Source organism: Platichthys flesus, chromosome 5, assembly GCF_949316205.1.
Source record: "Platichthys flesus chromosome 5, fPlaFle2.1, whole genome shotgun sequence".
Taxonomy (NCBI): Eukaryota; Metazoa; Chordata; class Actinopteri; order Pleuronectiformes; family Pleuronectidae; genus Platichthys; species Platichthys flesus.
The window spans coordinates 23917430-23938736 of record NC_084949.1 but is presented as its reverse complement, the minus strand read 5'-3'; the positions used below and the strand labels follow the sequence as shown (position 1 = coordinate 23938736).

The window sequence follows — 21307 nt, the reverse complement described above, 5'->3', positions numbered from 1 at the left end:
CAAGTGTGATGCTGTTTTCTTTCTGTCAGACAGTGGTGGAGCCGGCAAGGAAGGCAGAGGAGGTGAGTGAGGGAACGATGTGAAGTGTCTGAGAATGAGGAGGGACAAGATGATGTTGTGTCAGTGTGTGACGCAACGTAAGTGTTGGTTTGTGTTTGCAACTTGTGCAGGATCGAGTCAATAGAGAAGTGGTGAATGTGACAACACTGCCTATCCCTGCTGAACTGGCAGTCCTGCTGCAGGTCGCCTCAGGTACACACACACACACTCACACACACACACACACTGTCTCTCTCTCTCTCTCTCTCTCTCTCTCTCTCTCTCTCTCTCTCTCTCTCTCTCTCTCTCTCTCACACACACACAATCAGAATGATCTAATTATTGCTATTGGACCTCATGGCGAAGAGCTTGTGAGGTCATCATCATGGTCACATCATCTTCATCATGTGACTGAATAAACAGATGTAGCACATGAATAACAAACCTCACACCTAGACAAACACAACACTCAGTCTATAAATACACTTTCATCTACAGATGTGTTCCACCTTGTGTGCAGGCAGCTTCCACAATATGCTTTGTGCACTATTTCTGCAATGACACATGGCCTTTGGTGTGTGTGTGTGTGTGTATGTGTGTGTGTGTGTGTGTGTGTGTGTGCTCACAGGTGGTGAAGAGCTGCACTCTGACTGCTTGGCCGTGGTCCAGGCTCCAAAGGTTCAGGTTGACCCTCAGCTCACCCTGCCCCTGGACATCAACAACTACCTCATGACACACTACATCCGGGCCATATTTAGGGTAAACACGCACCAAAAACCCACAAAGAATGATATTATTGTTAAACTGCATGAAGATATGAATAAAACATAGATTGAACTCTGCAGCTCACAGGATAAAAGAACAGTATTGTTGTCCTGCTTGTCCAATTAAATATTATCAACAGTTTTTGTTTATAATCATTTATGTGTGTGTGTGTGTGTGTGTGTGTGTGTGTGTGTATGTGTGTGTGTGTGTGTGTGTGTGTGTGTGTGTGTTTGTGTGTGTGTGTGTGTGTGTTGTAGGAGCCGTTGTTCGGGTCGCTGACAGCGCCTCTGGATTGTTCTCTGATTAGACTGGATGAGGAGCTGAGACAAGGATCCCTGAACATTTTCAGTCTGGTATGAAAACATCATGTTGCATTGATGTTTAACAAGGGAACTCAAAGTGTAAATCCAGGATCTCAGAGGCAGAAGCCAAACCTTGTTTTAACATCATTTAACTTTATTCTAAGCACAGATGTGTCGTAAGCTGTTTTAAGAGCGCATGGGCTTAAAGGGTTTTTATTCTTGCTGCCAGTGAGTTAAACCTGCAAAGTTTCCAGTGGATTTTGTGAATCCGGAGGAACCCTTATGAAATTGAGACATTTTATATAAATGAATGAGCTTTCTCACTCTTGTATTTCTTCCTAATTTGGTCAAATGTCATGTGATCATCTTTAATTGTGTCCCATAGCTTCTACACTGATACATTTTCTACAGCTTTTTTGAAAATCCTAACCCTAGACCGACTTCAGCAAAAGCTCTATATTCAGTGGCCTGAAACGTAATTTGTGAATAAGAGGGCAAAAAGCATTTAATAAAAACAAACAAACATTAAAGCCTTTACAAATGTGAGGGGGTTTTTCAAGTTACACAATATATTGTGCATCTGTTTGTGTGATTTTGACAGATACTTCGGTTCATGGGTGATCCGAACCTGAATGGGGCTCAGGAGAATCTGTTTGGGAACTACATCATCCAGAGAGGACTGGCCAATCCCAGCCTCCGAGATGAGATCCTGGCTCAAGTAGCCAATCAGGTGGGAGCTTTTCCTCTTTTAAAGAAAGACTGAACTGTCAGAATGGCACATAATCTCAGTTAAGATTCTAATTTCCTCTCCTCTTTTAGGTGTGGAGGAATCCGAACATCTTGAATTCAGAGCGCGGCTGGCTCCTCCTCTCCTCTTGTCTCTCTGCCTTCCTTCCCTCTCAAAGACTGGCCAAGTATCTGCTGAAGTAAGACATGGGTGCAAACATAATCTCGATGGCAGGAGAACAAAACTATCTACTAGAGATATTGACATAACAATTGAAGTCCTTTCAGCTCTGGACTTTCTATTCCCTTATTTTCCTCTTCACCTGTGTCCCTGTGCACACATTCCCATGCAGCTGCTGTACAGATATTCCTCTGTTCATGTTTGTTGTCACAGGTTTGTGTCAGACTACGGTCCGGAGGGCTACGACTGCCTGTGTCAGCACCGGCTGCTTCAGGCTCTGCAGCGGCTGAGCGTCGGGCCCAAGTACGTCCGGACGTACCCGCCCTGTCTGCTGGAGTGGACGGCCAATCGCAAGAGAGCTCACACCGTCCTTCACATCCACTGCTTTGATGGTGAGTACACACAATTACACACAATGAGTTTTTAAATGTGTGGACTGTTTTGGAGGAAGGCCCTGGACAAACATCTGCATTTGTAAATCATTATTATAAACATATTGTGCCAGATCTAGAAATAAGCATTATTCTTCAGTAAGAATATACATTTACTGGACTCTGAAGAGACTTTTTGTTTAAGTAAAGGAGAAATAAAATACAGAGGAATAAACCTGAGTGCTTGTGTGGAACTTTTCAAGTTAGAAAAAAGTACTTATTTTTATTTACCGTTTTTTCCCATGAATACATTTGTGCTGTGACTGGTCTAAATCACAGGTTACATCCCTGCACCATATCCAAGTAACACCATCCCATTACCATTGACACTGTTTGATTCCTCTTGTCGACACAACCTCACCCGTCTTGTTTGTGTTGTTTACCTGAGCCCCGTCGATGTACACTCTATTCAACAGAAGAGTTTAAGTCTCTCTCTCTCTCTCTCTCTCATTTCCTCCTCTCATTAAGCTAATCTGTCCTCAGAGGATTAGACCACACCTGATACTCGCTCTGGCTCAGCAGCTGAGTTTGTGTCTGTCGCTGCTGGAGGATGTTCACTGACAGACAGGGATCAGTGCCACCAACTTGGCTGTGGAGATATTCTTGAATCTTATTCCATCGACTTTTAATATCGTCCAAGATGAGAAAACACACCGGTAGTTTCTGATGGAGTAATATCTGTGTGTCAGTCGGTTTTTTAATGTCCGCATTGTGATTGTTCTCCGTCAGGTGTGTCCTTCCTGTGTCCTCTACACTCCTGGACAACAGGAGAAGAAATGGCCAAAGACATCTTACAACACAGGTATCACATGACAGTAAAACATAAGCACTGAATACACAGATTGGATTATAAAGAAATGTTGTAAATGGTTGTTATATACATATATTTAATGTGTGTTTGTGTGTGTGTGTGTGTGTGTGTGTGTGTGTTTGTGTGTGTGTTCAGGGGGGTAGTGGAGGGCCGTCGAGGCTGGTCGGTGCTGTTGAAGGAGCCGGCCCAGTGGGTGGAGCTGGAGGGTTCTGACTATGTCCTGGACTTGATGTCGGACCTGGAGCTTCCTGCCGACTTCCCCAAACACAGCAGCTACTTCATCATCTCTGCACAGGAACCGACCAGAGTGCGGACCAATGCTAGCATGTGAGATTATTACATGAAGGGCAATTTATTACAATAATTAATTCACTATAATTAATTCATAATGTGAATTTATAACTGATGTCTTTCAGAAGCTGATCATTTGTTTTAACATTTCAACATTTTACACATGAGCTTATCTCGGTGCTTTTCAGTCTCTTTTCTGCCTCTTCAGAATTCACTGAACTTCTCTAACACAGTGAGTTTTCGGTCACAGACTCAAACTGAAAATTCACCAAGGATTGAACCCAAAACTGAATGGACTCAGAGCTGTTTTCGAACATCCTGAATCAGAGTCAGACATTTCTGAGCTATATTTCTTGACTTTGAGAATTGGACCTCAAAGTGTAGTGAGCATGGAGAGGAACCAGTGTCTCAGTGAAACTCCAGGTTCTCTTCCAGTTGTAAAAAGATTCATTACCAGTATTTCTAAGACCCTACAGTGTTTTCATTTTGTCTTTGAACTCAATATCCTTTTCAGAGAACTTAGATCGTGCTTATGGTCAATCAATCAATCAATTTATCTCAAATTGTCTAAACATGGTCTAAAGTTATGGTCTTAACAATTCTTAATTTCTTGGAGATTTTGATTCTTTCCTTCGGACATTAGACTTGAATCTAAAGAGCCAGATATCATATCATATTTATATATTGCAGTTAAAACGAGTGTGAATATTGGCCTGTGAAGTGTGAATGAAAGGCAGCTGGTTGTAACAAGTTCGCCACATCGGCTGGTGCAGTGTAGAGTAAAAGGGTTTGGTGCATTTCTTCCTCCACTGACTGGTTCACTGATGAAGATGCAGTTATTCTGAATGTTTTGTGTTTGTTATTGTTTAACAGAAGCCTGTTGGGCGGTGGCTTCGACAGAAAGGATGATTTCATATCATCACCCATACCCGGCTCGGATGGTAGGTCTACATATTCAAGTAAACATATTAACACCCAATTGATTTTGTTTACAGCAGACCATGACGTCCTCTCCTCTCCTCTCCTCTCCTCTCCTCTCCTCTCCTCTCCTCTCCTCCCCTCTCCCCCCTCTCCCCCCCCTCTCCTCCACTCTGTCAGACTCGGAGCCCCAGAGAGGGATGGATCGTTATCTCGACAGCCTGTTTGACCCTGTGCTGTCTGATGGAACTGGGGTAAGTTACGAAACTCGCTTGACCTGACCACTCTGAAGAGCTGTTAGCCAGAAAATAGCATGGAGTGAGCCCACATCATAATCAAGGTTGTTATTTACATGCTGGCAGCTGTGTTAATGAGCAAGGAACCTTATATTTACATACTGTGTGAAGATGAAGAAGGAGAACTGGCTCTCATCCCCATGTGTGGTCACCTGAGCTCAACTTTAAGGGACAGAGCGAAGGAGCTGAATACTTACATCAATGTGATAATATCAGTTTTTTCCATCTTAAGTACATTTTCAAACATTTCCTAAAATACAGTTGTTAAGATTGTGGCTATAGCACAGGAAATATAAAAGAAGTGAAGGTCTTTCCCGATGCACTTTAAGATATATGAAAGTTTCTCTTTAATACGTCCTCATTGTATATGTGCCAGATTTGTAGAGATGAAGTGTTTGCTGTGAGCTTGTATGATTTAATATTAATAAGATGATTGTTTAGCAGCAGTACAACACCTACGTCAGCTCGTACAGGATTAATTATCTCCTTCATTAATCACAATATAATGATAATGAAAATATATGTAGAACTTTTTAACACAAGTGCTTTACAAGACAACAATTCAACGAATTTTATAGTTAAATAATTGAAAAAGTTAAATAAAATAAAGCTCATAAATTAAATTAGTATTTGGAGGAGAATTAAAGATGACAGCGACTTTAAACATTACACTTCTCCACTGTTATAAACATTGGAGTTCCAGTCGTAGCAGATGATTGGGGTTGAGTCATTCAATGCGTTCTTAGTCAGGTCAGTGCTTCTCTGAATCCTGGCCACGTCGGCTCGATCAGTCTTCAGCCGCGACGGCAGCGCAGTGAATGTTAGCCGTGCTATCGGATGTGACTGACAGGAATTAGCATGTATCAGGTGTGTTCTACAGACCTCTCCCGCCCAGCAACTTATTACGTTACCCAGTTACCGTAACTGTCACGTCGACTAGATCGCCACTATGATTTCCGACCCAGGCAACGGGTGTATCCGCTTACGAGGATCTGACACTCAATGAAATGAAGGGCTGACTATTTAATGAGACATGGCCTACGAGCACATGGTCCCGTGGATTTGTTGGGTCAGTGGCTGATTCCTGATGGAACGGCTGCACATTCAAGAGGAAGGTCGTCACTGATCTCACACTCAAATCTCACGTCACAAGAATGTTATTCACTTTTTTTATCTCTTTCCCAGGAAAGTGGACAACACAAATGCACTGATTAAATAAATACTGTGCAAATGTCTTTCGTATCAAATATTTAAAGGAGTCAGAGAAGAAAAAGTCTTTAAACATCAGTTTATTCAAAAACCATTTCAATATTTTATTAAGGAGTAAAAAACTTAAAAAATTCAATGATTTCTATTTTATTTTAAACCATTGTGACAAAGAAATGTAATTGGGCTTGATATTTTACAGGAAGTGGAGTCGGCTGCTGGACTCTCCAGCAGGATGAAGGGGGCCGGGGGAGTTGGAGGGGGGTGGCAACAGCAGGGGCCATCCACAGGCCCCCCGCCTCCACCTGGAGGTCAGACACAAGGGACAACTGTCACTCACGCAGTCATCAACACTTTAATTAATAATTAAATTTAATTAACACTGTAGTGATTAAAGTAAATCACCTCATTTTGTGTCAAACATAATGAACAAAGCCAGAGCCACACACATAAACACAGGAAGTAACTCACAAGCTACACAAATCATTACAAAGTGCAGTAAACACACTTAAAAATCTGTGTGTGTTTGTTTGCGTGTCCTCAGCTGTGAGAGTCCTTCCTGTGGGAGGTGTGATGTCGCCTCGCGTTGCAACCGTGGCACCTGTGACACCTGTGACACCTGTGACACCTGGTTCGCATCAAACATGGAAAGAAATATGAGGAAAGGAAAAACATAATTCCCCTCCTGTCCCATTCACTGTGTATCTGCTCCTCTCTCCTCCAGATGCCCAGCAGGCTGCTTTGGCCCGGCAGCAGCAGGCAATCGTGAACCAGCAGGCCATCATCCTGGTAAACCCTCTGTGAGAATCTGTGTCTGTTCACCTGTCTCGTGTTTTGGATTCTAACTCTGTGGTTTCTGGTCTACCAGGCTCAGCAGATGACCATGCAGGCCATGGCCCTGGTCAGCCCAGTGTCCAGCCCTCCCATGACCCCGATCACGAGCCCTCCCTCGAGTCCTCTGCCTCACCACCCTACCAGCCCATACGCCCCGAGCCCCTACGCTGTCATGCCTCCAAGTCCGTACGCTAACATCCCACCCAGCCCTTACGCCAACTTCACTCCCACTCCCTACGCTGCCACACAAATCCCGCCAAGCACCTACCCTCTCCCAGCTCAATGGGAACAAGCTCCCTCACAGCCTCAAGCTCAGCCCCCCGCCGAGCCCCAGACGCAGCCCGGAGCTCAGCCTCAGGCCGCCAACCCCAAACCCCAGCTAAGCTCCACTCACACTAACAAGAATGAGCCAGGAAAGCCCAGAGCTAACCCGGCCGCACAGGTCAGTGACTCTGAGACATGGGAGATAACAGTCCGCAGTGACAAAGAGCAATAATGACTCAGCACTGCTGAGTGTGTCAAAGATGGTATGGTGGTTGTTGCTGTGAACTCCCAGCAACAGCCACCGCTTAAAAATATTATGTTTTGTGGAAATGATAAAACATTTATTTGAATAAAAAGAAGAGCTGTGAAGTTGTAGGATAATAAGCTTCTACCGGTTGAATAAAACCGAGCAACATCTACAGAAAAATGCATCAAGGGAAGATGAGAAATATGATAATATCTATGGCCAATTATTTAGTTTTTTTCCCTGGTTGTGGCGCAACTTGTCTTTCATTTCAGTTTTGCCGGTTAGTCACCGTCTGAATGTTTGGAGATCATTTTTTAAGCAATTCTTTTTATGCTCAGAAATAATTCAGTATTTTAATTGGATAGTTTTTAGTCATGTGAGGCTTAAAGTTCTTTTTTCACCTGGTCTAGATTTTTAGGGGAGATGGTGATGGAGGAAAATTTAGGTTAAAAAATTGTTTTCATGATTTCAGTTCTGCAAAACCTGAACATTCGTATGCAGCCTGGTGCAACAGGACAATTAGCCCAGTTTACCTCCATAGAAAAATTCAAAAGACAACAACAACTCAGCAGCAAAATAAAAAAGAATCAAGCAGAACTGCAGGTTATCACCAGCTCAGCTCTCATAGTGTTCTCCACCTGTCTTTGCTCTGACATTGACTTTCCTCCTATTCCAAGTGACAAAATAAAATCTCAGGATTGCAAAATATGGCAAATCCACTCTGTGTGTGTGTTTGTTTTCTTAGGCACAGTCAGGTAAGGACAGCGCTTCTCGGAGGAAAGCTCCAGGCATCCCCATAAATAAGGACCAGCCGGCCAGGAAGTTTGGTAAGAAACAGAGGAAACGTGAGATTGTGAGAAAGCAATAAACCCAACGTCCCTTTCTAAATAAAACATCTTATCAGAGAGAGCTGAACACGAGAAAGCTTTAACGTCTGCCTCCCTGTTCTTCTCATGTCTGTGTTTCAGCCCCAGTGGTGACGAATCCTCCGCCCCCTGCTGGAGAGGTGGTGAAGTACTCAGCTGGGACCAGAGATCAGGTCGTCCCTAGCCAAGGCATCCAAGGTAGCTGAGTTTTACCTTGGATGTAGAGTTTTAAAGCTGAATGAGAATAAAATTATGAATTGTAATTTGAAAAGTGTTATCTATTTGTTGCTCATCTTATTCATTATACTTTAAAGATATCATCAAAAGATACAACTCACCGCCTCCACCGACAGATCAGCTGCCCCCGGGCAAGAGGTGAGGTCGCACACAAACAAACACACTGAGGAGTTTGCATGGTGGAGTTTTGTACGACAGCAGCACGATGTTATCTCCAGTCACAGAATCACTGGTCACACACTGGAAATCCCCGACTGAGACAAACAACCAACAGACACTGATTGCAATGTTGTGGCTCGCAGTGAGCACACAGCACCACAATGATTGTGTTTACACAAGAAACACAGCGTAGATTACACAATACATTACAATTATATCATGCGAAGATTTGTAATTTGCAGAGCTGACACAGAGTGCATGTGTTCAGGAGACCAGAGGGGAAGTTCAAGAAGAGGCAGACTGCTCATGATGAAGCTTTACAGATTCTCAAACCCCAGATGGAACATCCTCCTGCTCCCCTGGTAAAAAACACACAAACACCTGAATTCTGATGCTTATAATAGTGATACTTGTGTTGCAAGGAAATGCTTGTGTGTGTGTGTGTCCAGCCCAAACGCACAGCTGCCCCCCCACCCTCCACACCTGCAGTGAAAGAGGTGGGATTAAAACCCAGCAAGAGTATGAAGACGAGAGCACCTGAGCGTTCTCTCCCCAAACATCCTCCAGGTAACTTCACACCACCACACTAGGCTCACTTCACATATTCCAAGAGGAGCTTGGCTAACATCCTCTCCTGTGTCCTGTGGAGCTTTCACAAGAACAGACTGTGTGCAGCCGAAAGCCCGAGAGATCTTGTTGAATTCCTTCCTTTCCTCAAGAGAAGCCTTTTTCAAATGTTTCTAACCTTTTATTTATGCTGCTTCTTTTTCTTCGCCCCACAGCATTTGTTATTTTAGACAGTTTTTTAGTTCAATAAACAACGAAGGCTTTTTACTCAATGGTAATTATCATTAAAGTTTTCTCATATATCTTATAATACAGATAAGCACCTGTTAGATCACAGAATGAATATGTATAAAATCAGCCATCACAAACATTTCACAGATATATTAGTATTAGTTCTAATATGCAGTGATTTATTTACGGAATAAAAAGATGTGCATTGAGGTAACTTAATTTAATAAATTATTTTATAGCTCTATATTTTTGGTTGTAGTTGAGTTTACTTAATTTTAAGTTATTTATTATTATTTAAATAACATTTTGTGGTTAAACTGTACAATTTCAAGCCTCACTTATATTTCCTTTTCATAAGGGTTTGATAAGAACATCTTAAAAATCATTGCCAATTTTTTTATATATATAGTTATATATATCCGCCCCCAAATATGAATATCAATCGAGCTTTATTCATTTCCATGAGCTGTGAAACAGCCACAGCTTCAACAACTAACCATTGTTTTTAGAAAATCTGTCCCTTCCACCTCACACATTATCTTCACGTCTGTTCCTCCACAACCTCATTTAAACTTGAGCATCGGGGAGAAGCCATCAAACTGTCTGTGAGCGTTTAACGTGTTGTGTAAGACTGAAGCTGAAGTGTGATCTGATGTATTTGATGCAGTTTCTCGAGAGCTCCCTGTGGAGACTGAAAGCATCCAGACACAACTTCATCAGAGCACCAACGAAGAGCACTACACCTACACCAACGTCCCCTGGAGACTGTACCTCAGGAAGGAGGTGTGTACATGCAGAGATACACAAAAAACATCATGATCCACTGACAAAATGTTTGTGTTTCATTGTTTGTGTATTTTTTATTATGACAGGTTTTCTATCCCAAAGACAGCTTCAACAACCCAGTGGTGCTCGACCTCATTTTCAAACAGGTAACTTCAGAGGAGGTTGAGTTAAAGCTGGATGGAAACGACATCAACAGCTGTGTTTAATATCAGCTTTATATGTTTTTATTTAAAGTGGATTTCAAGTCATTTACAGCCGGGCCCCTACGTTTATGGTACCTTAAAAAACTTTTGGAATAGGTTCAGGCGATCACCTCCACCGGCAGCAGTGGCTACAATGCAATCAAATGGGGCAAATGTGCCAAGTCCAAGATGTGTCCACTAAAAGTTAAATTATTTCTCCCGTTAATAGAATCAAACTGTTATTCTGGGTCTTTCTGGGAGTTTCCAGAGCTTCATAGCCGTACAGCAGCTAGTTGTCTCTCTCTCTCTCTCTCTCTCTCTCTCTCTCTCTCTCTCTCTCTCTCTCTCTCTCTCTCTCTCTCTCTGTCATTTCTCTTCTATCTTTCAATTTGTAGGAGCCATCTGTCAGTAGACTGGTAAAAAAACTCCAAACTCTCTCTTTCTTCAACTCTCTCTCTCTCTCTCTCTCTCTCTCTTTCTCTCTCTCTCTCTCTCACTCACTCACGGCTCCACCTCCATCTTCTTACAACAACCCAAGTCTCACGCACCTCGAGTATGAGACATCTTGTTAAATGAGACGTGTGTTGCCAGACTCTTCACAAAGACCCAGAATAACATTTTTGGTGAATAAAAGCCCTTTAAGTGCACATTTAATGGACTTTGGAAGTTGCTCCGTAAGGTTAAACTGCCGCCGTGTCGTGGCAGCCCGTGGACCAATTCCAAAAGTTATTACAAAGTACCATTAATTTACACAACCACATTTATAAACAAAGGGCCCAGGCTTAAAATACCAGAGTTCCCCTTTAAAATGTTTCTTAAATCACTGACCATCTTTTCTGCCAATTGCGCTCCGTATTTTTCTGACCACAGATATATCATAGAAAGTTCAACTAAATTATTACTAACATTCCTTATCCTCTCTTTTGGCTCCCACAGATCGTGAATGACACTCTGTCAGAGGCGTGCGTTCGCATCACTCGTGATGAAAGGCAGAGAATGAAAGCTCTGTTCGGTAGTCTGTCTGTTCTTCCTGGAGACATGTTTCATTTGGACAGTAAAAATCTCTAATCTAAACAGATCTCCTCAACAATCATGAGTTAATGTGTGTGTGTGTGTTTGTGTGACTGACAGCTAAACACGGGGTGGAGCAGAATATGGATCCGGTTGAGGAGCACGTGAAGAAGACAGTCGTGACGGCAGCGAGGGAAACCTGGGAAATCTACTTCTCCCGACTCTTCCCTGCCTCGGTGAGGGCGGTAAATCCTCAGAGGGGAAATTGTTTCTCCATGTGTTACTGTCATTTGTTATTAAGCCTCTGTATGTTTACTTTATGTGTGTGTGTGCAGGGTAGTGTAGGAACAGGTGTGCAGGTGTTATCAGTGTCACACAGCGGAATTAAGCTGTTGAAGACCGTAAGAAGCAGCGCTGCAGCCCCAGACTACTTCAGAGTCCTGCGACCCTACACGTATGTGCTTCTCTTTTATGTTGTTCTCTGCAAATCGGCAAAAACATTTCATTTCCTATTTTTCAATGGCCAGATATATTTGTTTTATTGATTTGTGAAAAATCAGATCAGTAAGGATCCGGTGAGTTTTCAATTTTCCCTGATGTGTGTTCAGCTGGGGCCTGTCTCACAATTGAGGATTAGAAGTGAAGCCAGAAAAATGTGATTTAAAGCCTTTTGGCACTTTTGTGAATATGTTTTAAGGACAAATTTTCCAAAGTACTATTCAATGGTGCTATTCAAAGTAAAGTGACACGATGACTGACATAAGGTGTCAGAAAGAGGAAAGAAATAGGTTGTAATAGATTTTAAACTAGAACCTCTGCTAAAGCCCAACATTCCCCCTTTCTAAAAACACATTTAAATTCACTAGATCCCCGGAAAGTGTTTGAAAACGTCATCTATTAAGTCTCGCTGCTTTTTTTTACAGCTACGCAGACATCTTGTTTGTAACCATCCCGTCAGAGAACATGCTGGAGTTCAACCTGACCAATGAGAAGCTGATCCTGTTCTCAGCCAAGGCCCTGCAAGTCAAACACCTCATAGACACCTTCATCTGTGAGATCAAACGGGTGAGAAGCGCACACACTCACTCTTAGCTTAAAGAGGGCAGACGAAATTCTATTCATTTGCTGACACCCAACACATAAACACACTCATCACTTTTCATTCAACCTGACATGGCTGTAGTTTAGTCCAATTTTGGGGGGGGGGGGGGGGGGGGGGGATTGCTAAATCCCCCCAACGCTCTTTCCTGGAAGATGTCAGAAAGAGTTATTTGTGATACAGGGAATCAGCAGATCTTTGGGTGAAAGTGCAAAAATGCAAAAGCGAAAATCAATTTAGTTCAAATATGATCAAATACAGCATCATGTAACAGTGTGGTTGCATTTCTCTGTGTGTTCCTTCCCCTCAGGACTCAGACTACGTGATCGCTGAACGGAACTTTGTGACGGACGACCGCTCGATGCTCAGTTTCCACAAAGGAGACGTTATCAGGCTTCAGGTCATGGACGGGCTGGAGAAAGGTGACACACAGCTCCTGTCGTGGAAATCATGTCCTGGTATGTGTGATGTGAGTCTCTGATCCAAGTGTGTGTGTGTTTTCACCTCCAGGTTATAGCTACGGCTGTGTGGTGAGGAAGAAGGTGGTGTTTTTGGAGGAGCTGAAGAGAGACACTCAAGACTTTGGTGAGTTTTTACAGATTTATTATTCCCAGGTTAATGCAACACAATGCAAATTTTATTGAGCAACAGCGCCCTCTACATTTACATGCTGTGATTAATTCTGTTGGGATCTGTGTCCGACCAATTAAGTGTTTTTATATGTAGAAAAAACAAAAGCCGTCAACATTCTGAACACAACTGAACGATCCCGGGCTTCCTCAACCAGGGGAGCTGCCACTTCATTACATTACATTGCATCACATTACATTACATTTCATTTCATTTAGCTGACGCTTTATCCAAAGCGACTCACAACAAGTGCATTAAACCTCGAGGGTACAAACCCAGAACAACAAGAATCAAGAAAATACAATTTCTTTAAAAATAAAGCAAAACTACAAATTGCTATAAGTAAGTACCATTTACTTTTTTACAGCATGAAGGACTTCAAAATGTCCTTCATGCTTTAATGGTTTCCTGCTGATTACTGGAGATAAACACAGGTCTCTAATGACTTCTAAGAATTTTTAACTGATCTACGGTTGAGCATCACTCTCAAGTCGGCTTGGCCAAACTCTGACAACTGATGCTATGACTCTCATCAGTTTCACAATCAAGATACACAGAGCAAGAAGACATGCTCAGGGTGAGAAGTGGCAATGAAAAGGGTTTGATTCTCCCTCTGTAACACCAAATTCCATTAGAAGCTGATATTTTAAGATTCAATATTTGTATCACGTTACTTTAGAATCCCATCGTTCATCCAGATGTCTGTAACCAGGTGTTTGCATCGTCCAAGAATAAACAAAGTGACAGTTCAAACTGTCAGCTTGGAGAGATTTACTAACCTGGCCCATGTCTGTGCAGCCTGGAGGTATGATAGTATTTTTTTATGTCAAGGAGAAATAGGTGCAGTGATGTTAACATTCCCCGCGGTGCTCCTGGAATACAATATCATATCAGAAGAAAATTTTTTCCAGATGGACGAGGGCGATGCAATTTGAAAAATATTGATTTGTGTCATTTCTTGAGGACACATAAGATGAGAAAGTATCACAGGTGAGGAGAAGTCACGTCAAACAGATAGTGGATGAGACTGATTCCAATGAAAGTGCAGCTACACTCACATTTGTAATTTATCTTCATGTATTTATTTATTTTTTTTTTACACCTGGACAACAGAAATCCTATAAACAAACCTTACATAGCACAAGAGACTCAGGTTGTTGGTTACGAGTCTAGCTGTGGAGAAGAGGTGAGTCTTGTGGTTACTGGGTTTCAGACAAAACTTTTGATACGATATTTGGGTTTTTATTTCATGGGCCTGTTCTTTCAAACACAATAATGTCAGTGTCATTATAGATTTCTGTCTTTACAAAGTGAGAACTAAATATATGTGATAAAGGAAGGTCAGTGTTTGATTGACAGCTGATCTCTGTGCGGAGCAGAAACGTCACCACGACGAACTTTGATCAACAAACATGGAGACAAAAGAAGTTAAAGATTTACACACAGAATCTAAATCACTGCTTTTAATGACTCGAGTCTATTTGAGTTTACAGAACACTGCTGTGGCTCCATGATAACAAACCCAAACTCCAGCATAGAGAGGCTGAGTGAATGTGGTCTGGACTCTGTGGAGGAGAGTCATGGTGTCAGAGACTCTGTAGAAGGACAGAACACCTGCACTGTGATCCAGGTACACTCCTACTCTGGAGGACACAGGACCTGACACTGGAGTCCTGATGTTGTTGTAATTAAAGTGATAACTCTTTACATGACAAAACAACATCCAAGATTTATCATTGAATCCAAATCCACATTCAAGTGAGTTTCCTGCTCTGCTGATATTCTTGTATGTGACTGCTACACCAACTCCATGTCCTACCATCTCCACCTCCCAGTAACAACGTCCAGTCAGACTCTGTCTACTCAGGACCTGACAACAACCAGTGAATCTGTCTCGGTGATAAGAATAAGACTGTTCTTTGCTTATACATGTTACTTTTCTGTTTCCCTCAGATAATAACAGCTGTTTATGTGCTGTGTTTGGAACCAGTTTGATTTCCTGTGGATATTTTAAGAAATCCGCTCTGGTCTTTGGTTCTGGTTGTGGCAGTAAAACATCCACTTGAGACACGATCTGTAAAATCTTTGTCTCTGTCTCACTCAGAATGTCCTGTAGTCGACCTCTGACCTGTGACACAGCTGCTGTCATGTCCTCAAAGTACCTCAGAGGACGGATCCTGATCCTGGAGTGTGTAGCTACTGGTGACAGTGAGGGGTAGTTGTGTAGAAACTGGTTGTGATCCTCTGTGTCTGAGAGCTGCTTCAGTTCATGGTCTTTCCTCTTCAGCTCAGTGATCTCCTGCTCCAGTCTCTCCTGAAGCTCTCTGACTCGTCTCACTTCAGTTTGCTGCTGGGATCTGATCTGCTGCTTCACATCATAGTTTCTTTTCTTCATCTGACGAATCAGATCAGTGAAGATCTTCTCACTGTCCTTCACTGCCTTATCAGCAGAGCCATTGAGGGCCTTCTCCTCCTGTTGAAGCAGCTTCACATCTTTCTCTCTGTCCTGGACTCTCTGCTGGATTGTTTGTCTCCTCAGCCCGAGCTCTCTCTGCCTCTCAGTCCTTTCTGCTGCAGCTGTAACTGTGTCGTGGTCTTTATGTTCCTCCACAGAGCAGAGATAACAGATACACTGCTGATCAGTGCGGCAGAACATCTTCATCACCTCATTGTGACAAGAGCAGATGCTCTCCTGGAGCTTCTCCGAAGGCTCCACCAGCTTGTGCTTCTTAAATGGAGGTGACTGAAAATGAGGCTGGAGGTGTTTTTCACAATAAGAGACCAAACAAACCAAACAGGACTTGAGAGATTTCAGTTTTCTCCCAGTGCAGACATCACAGGCCACATCTACAGATCCAGCATAGCAGTGATCAGCAGGAGCAGCTTGGAGTCCAGTCTTCTTCAGCTCCTCCACTAAATCAGCTAACATGATGTTTTTCACCAGGGCAGGCCTCGGTGTGAAGGTCTGTCTACACTGAGGACAGCTGTAGCTTCCTCTCGCATCCTCTTTGTCCCAGTGGGTGTTAATACAGCTCAGACAGTAGCTGTGTCCACAGCCAGTAGTCACCGGATCCCTCAGTAGTTCCAGACAGATCGAACAGCAGAATCTTTCTCTGTCCAGTTGATTTTCTTGCTCCGCCATTTCAGTTGGTGTCAGTGACTGTTGAACAGTTTCACTTCCTCTGAACAGAAACAGTTCTCTGCTCCTCCCCTTCTCGTTCACTTCCTGCAGTGACTCATCTCCCACAGTGCACGGCTTGTTGTTCACTGGTTCTTACACTGACACACATGTGAAGGGAGGAGACACAGACAGATCCTAACTGGGTGGAGCTGGTTGTGGTTGAGGAAGTAGTTGTTGGTTTTTCAGGACTAAGTGCATTTCGCAGTGGCCTGTTCTCGCCTGGTGTTCAGAGAAGCTTTCAGTGAGATGCAGAGTGTGTTATCCTTCATTCACAACATACAGTAACCATTGAAGTCAAATCTCATAGGAGCATTTAATAATAATAAATCACATCTTTATTTACAAAGCACATCTCAAACTTATAAAGAAAAACTCGTAAAAATAAGAAATAAAAACTCACTCATTGAAGAATGAAATACTAAAAAAGTAGAATAAAGGTAAAGTTAATGGTAAGATCGTCTTTACTGTCCCAGAGGGACCAATTGGTTTGTAAAAAGTAGTCACACACAACCAATACACATCATAACAACACATACATACACAAAAAGCACGAAGAATCCATTAGCTCTTTTTACAATATTAAAATATATTAAGATACAAACACTGTCCTCTTCAGTCAGTGTCAGCTTTCAATCATCACGTCTCAGCCTGGGAGGCCACAGCAGCCAGGTGTATGTGTGTGTGTGTTTGTTTAACTGCATTTTGTAATCTCTCTCTCAGGCTGGAAGTTTGGTGCCGTGTTCGGACGCTCAGGTGCGTTTCCGGCCGAGTGCGTCCATCCCGTTGCTGCTCCGGACTTCCTGTCACTGCCACTGGACCGTAAGGCCGAGCCTCGTGGAGGAGCCGGACAGTTTGCTGTGTCGTCAGCCATTGCTGTTGCTGTGGCGTCCACCATGGCTGCACACGAGATAGATCAGACGATTGAGGTACACATGCACACACACACTCACACATACACACATGCAGCTGTCTGTCAGGTGGTTTTTAACTGTCAATCTTTGCCCTTCAGAAAGTTTCCCTGGATGGATTCCCTGATGGAGATCTGGATGAGAGGAGCCTGCAGGACAGTAAATATGACATCTTGGAGTTTGCCAGGAAATACTTCAGACGGGGACCCAGCGGGAAGGGGTGAGACAAAAAGAGAAATAATGTACTCATATAAACTCACACATGGAAAGACACACATCACCTAGTTTATTATATATACTGGTAAAAATAATTGAAGTACATTTACTCAACTTGTGTTCAGAAGTACAATTTTAAGATACTTTATACTTATAGAAATATTTCACTGCATTTACGTAAAACTTTTAACCACTAAACACCCTCAGTGTTGTATTTAATTTCCTTAATTAGACATAGTCAGGTTGAAATCGGGTAAAATTATGATGGAAATTTATGAAAAGTATAATACTTCATGCTGTATGTACCTAATCAGCAAATGCTATATTTTTCATATTGTAATAATGCTATTTAATAATTATGTCATTGTGACATTATGTTTACAATATGAGGACACTGTGTGACTTTTTTGTGATTAAATCATTCCAATACCTGAAATGATATAGGTTGGCAATACAAATAAGTCATCCAGAGAAACTTCCCCAAGTTATACCCATTCCCACATACACACACACGCACACACACACACACACACACACACACACACACACACAGATATATATATATATATAGAGAGAGAGAGACAGGGGCAAAAACAACACCCTGCCTCCAGCGATAATATGAGTGATCATATTGATAACAGGTCAACAAGTTGTACTCTCCTGCAGGGGCTGCAGAATTACCAGGAGAGCAGAGCTGTCACTCAAACAATAGTCTGACCACACACAGAAAACACCTGTTGATTGCAGGTGTTACATTCAAAACATATTATTTTGTAAAATATTTCAGTGGTTGAAATCAACCCCATCTTATTTTTAAAGATTTCAGGGAATTCTCTAGATACAAATACATAGATGGGGTCGAGTCAGAATAGTGAGAGAATCAGAGTCAGTTTAATGTAAATGATTCTACACTTTCATAGAATAAAAAATTTAAAATAAGGAGTTTATCTTCTGGAAATGTTGTATTTCTATAATATATATTTTTATTCAAGCTCTCTTTCCTTTTTTGATCTCAAGTCTTCATTTGTCACTGATCTTCTCTTCAGAGATTCCCTGAAAGGCAAAGGCAAGAACCGAGACTCCAGGGAGCCCAGTGAAATGATCAAGTTCTCTAAGGTGCCTCTTCTTCTTCCTGTAACTTACAGAATCTTAACACACCAGCTCTCTTCTCCAGAGGCTGTGTGGTCTCGGGCTCTATCAGCTCTTCCTTATAACACTTCTCTCATGATGTTCTCCTCTTCAGACTCCTCTGACCGAGTCTCTGATAGAGTTCACGGATGCGCACATGAACAGAGTGGCCGCTGATCTCTTCATATGTAAGTTTTTCTCCTCCTGTTACAGTGACTCTGCTCCTAAGACGTCCTCTTCTGATAAAAGATGCTCTGTGTGTGTCTGATTGTGTGTTTTGTGTAGTGGCCATGCGTTTCATGGGTGATTCGCCATCAAGGGGACTGACGGAGCACGAGGCAGTCAGCACGTTCCTCAAGGTGAGGACACGCAGAGTTATGTGGTAGACAAACTTTTTCTCTTCGACAGTTTGCTAATGTGTGTGTGTTTGCGTGTGTGTGTGTGTGTATGGTGTGCGTGTGTACGGTGTGTGTGTGTGTCCTCAGCTCATAGGAGAGTTCACCTTGATGCGGGATGAGGCTTACTGCCAGCTCCTCAAACAGCTTAATGGCAACACCAGCTCCAAACCGTGAGTCTGCTGAACCACTGCACGTTCCACATCACAAACAACGCACGCCACGCGTCTCTTTCTTCACCATGATGCTTTGTGTGTTTGTGTGTCTGTGGTCTCCTGTGTGGAGCAGAGATAGTTGCCAACGAGGCTGGAGGCTGCTGTACATCCTGACTGCTTTCCATCGCTGCTCTGAAGTCCTGAAGCCGTTCCTCCTGAAGTACCTGCAGCAGGCCTCTCGCAGCGCTGGGGCTCAGTATCAGGGTGAAACACACAGACACACACACACGTGATTGACATGTGACAATCTGCTGCCCAAGCAACTAGCATGTAACATTTTCTTTTAATATGACAGGTATAGCTAAAGCATGCGAGCAGAACCTGAAGAAGACTTTCCAATATGGCGGCCGCATTGTTTCGCCCAACAGCATGGAGCTGAAAGCTATGATGGTCAGTGCACTGGTGGAAGAAGTATTCAGGTCCTAGAAGTATTCAGAACTAGTAATTAGAGTGTAAATATACTCAAATACATGTACAATTTCTTTTCTCATTCAATTATAGAGTCGAAGTATTGGCAGCTAATTTTATTTCATGTTATAATATTACTAATATTAATGTAAGCAGCATCTAGATGATTTAAAAAATGGAGCAAATTTAGAAGGATGAGTTTGATGAAGTTCTCTTTACATTAAATCTGTTTATGACAACAATGAATTTCCTGTGTATCCTAATGCTGACAGATATTATCCTCAACGTTGAGCGCACACAACATTGAGGATAAAATCCTGGTGACATGTTCTTCCATAATGATGAAGACGACCACTATAGCATGAAAACAGTCTGCTAACAAAATCACTATCAACTCCTCTTTGAGTAATAAGTTCCCCAAACAATAAATAAAGTTCTTGGCCGTTTTAGGAAAAGACAAATTTATTTATTTAGGGAGCAGAGGGCTTGGGGCTAAACATAATTAAAGAGGAAGATGTTCAATTTGTTATTTTTACAAGATTTTTTGACAATAAGGAAGCTAAAGAATATCCTCATCCTTTTCCTTGAAACATCTACTACCACATATTTGGTGTAATTTAAACCACAAGGCATCATATTTGATTATTCTTATGTTTTTTTCTCAAAGTTGAACCTATATATTTATACTTTGTTATTTCTGGATATAGGTTTCAGCCCCAGTACAACTTGTCCAGTGTGTGAACCGTATCTATATTGAATGACTGTGTGCTTGTTCCTCCTCAGGCGGGTCGAAGTTCAAAGCGGCAGCTCGTTCTGTTTCCTGGAGGAATCGAACGCCATGTGAAAATCAAAACCTGCTCTGTAGGTGTTCAGCTTCTGTTCACCAGCACAGCCATCCTCAAGGAGCCGGGTGCTCACAGACGTGCGGGTTTGATGCTGTTGTGTGTTTTTTTCCAGGTTGCCCTGGAGGTGATTGAGGAGCTGTGCTATGAGATGGGTTTACACAGGCTGGAGGCCATGGAGGAATATGCCATATTTTTAGTCACCAACAGAGGTGTGCTCCCTAGACGTCTGCTTCTCCCTCTCTGTCACACACACATGTCAAACGTTGTATGAGTGCACACATTTAATCTCCTCATCATTGTCAGTGGAGCAGAACCAATCACAGATCACAGATCAGGCTGCTCTTTGGTTTTCCAGCTGCGGGAGAAAAGTCAATCGAGTGCTGATATGGCTGCCGTGGAACAATAACACGAACGTGTTCAATAACAGCTTCTCATTTCCGATACAGATACCACACAACACTGACGTCTCTGTCTGTAACAATCAGAAACACAATTTCCTCTCATGTATCCATCTTACAAAATGTTGCCTAATGAGTCAATTATATCCCACGAGTGAATTAATACATCCTTCACTTCTGTTTCTTCTGCTTTAACATGTTTCCCGTGTTGAAAGCTCCAGTGCTGATTTCTCCCCTTGCAGCGCTCCAACAGCACACTTTGCATTCTGCTGTTTATTTTTCCTGTTTTAACATTAACCATCTCCACATGAGAACAGCTGACAGCTGCTCACGCCTCTATGCTATTCAGAAACACAGCACGTCACACAGCACGCGGCTTCGCAAATATTTACATGACTTTTCAAGTTTTATATTGTGTCTTTGTAGTTTGTATTCTGCTTGTGGAGGTCGGAAACTGATCCGGAGCTCTGGACTGCAGAGAAACCTTTATTAGCTCTTTATCTGAGTAGCTTATGCTCAATTTAGATAATATTC

At 42.5% G+C, this 21307-nt stretch overlaps 2 protein-coding genes across 2 annotated transcripts in view; one reads left to right on the top strand and one right to left on the bottom strand.

Moving 5' to 3' along the window:
* myo15ab (myosin XVAb) overlaps positions 1–21307 on the top strand; it is a 40926-nt gene that overhangs the window by 16413 nt on the left and 3206 nt on the right. The window contains exons 30-67 of the mRNA XM_062387390.1: positions 68–86; positions 143–252; positions 668–798; positions 1062–1157; positions 1708–1836; positions 1926–2032; positions 2227–2405; positions 3174–3246; positions 3391–3582; positions 4420–4487; positions 4645–4718; positions 6169–6277; positions 6511–6597; positions 6691–6755; positions 6835–7242; positions 8072–8138; positions 8280–8375; positions 8492–8552; positions 8842–8935; positions 9023–9140; positions 10039–10154; positions 10244–10303; positions 11276–11351; positions 11471–11586; positions 11686–11804; positions 12274–12415; positions 12760–12871; positions 12960–13034; positions 16981–17186; positions 17270–17388; positions 18431–18500; positions 18628–18700; positions 18798–18871; positions 18998–19080; positions 19196–19326; positions 19418–19512; positions 20314–20391; positions 20488–20584. Of these exons, the coding sequence (XP_062243374.1) occupies positions 68–86; positions 143–252; positions 668–798; positions 1062–1157; positions 1708–1836; positions 1926–2032; positions 2227–2405; positions 3174–3246; positions 3391–3582; positions 4420–4487; positions 4645–4718; positions 6169–6277; positions 6511–6597; positions 6691–6755; positions 6835–7242; positions 8072–8138; positions 8280–8375; positions 8492–8552; positions 8842–8935; positions 9023–9140; positions 10039–10154; positions 10244–10303; positions 11276–11351; positions 11471–11586; positions 11686–11804; positions 12274–12415; positions 12760–12871; positions 12960–13034; positions 16981–17186; positions 17270–17388; positions 18431–18500; positions 18628–18700; positions 18798–18871; positions 18998–19080; positions 19196–19326; positions 19418–19512; positions 20314–20391; positions 20488–20584 (4125 nt within the window). The remainder of the gene's footprint in view (positions 1–67; positions 87–142; positions 253–667; positions 799–1061; positions 1158–1707; positions 1837–1925; positions 2033–2226; positions 2406–3173; positions 3247–3390; positions 3583–4419; positions 4488–4644; positions 4719–6168; positions 6278–6510; positions 6598–6690; positions 6756–6834; positions 7243–8071; positions 8139–8279; positions 8376–8491; positions 8553–8841; positions 8936–9022; positions 9141–10038; positions 10155–10243; positions 10304–11275; positions 11352–11470; positions 11587–11685; positions 11805–12273; positions 12416–12759; positions 12872–12959; positions 13035–16980; positions 17187–17269; positions 17389–18430; positions 18501–18627; positions 18701–18797; positions 18872–18997; positions 19081–19195; positions 19327–19417; positions 19513–20313; positions 20392–20487; positions 20585–21307) is intronic.
* LOC133954294 (E3 ubiquitin/ISG15 ligase TRIM25-like) lies at positions 13042–16261 on the bottom strand. Its single transcript, XM_062388654.1, has one exon. It carries the CDS (start codon positions 16219–16221, stop codon positions 14557–14559), a length of 1665 nt encoding a protein of 554 aa, XP_062244638.1. The 5' UTR covers positions 16222–16261; the 3' UTR covers positions 13042–14556.

What these genes read in the sequence shown, in the direction of transcription:
- LOC133954294 (XM_062388654.1), bottom strand. Translation starts at nt 16,221, where the DNA reads ATGGCGGAGCAAGAAAATCAACTGGACAGAGAAAGATTCTGCTGTTCG.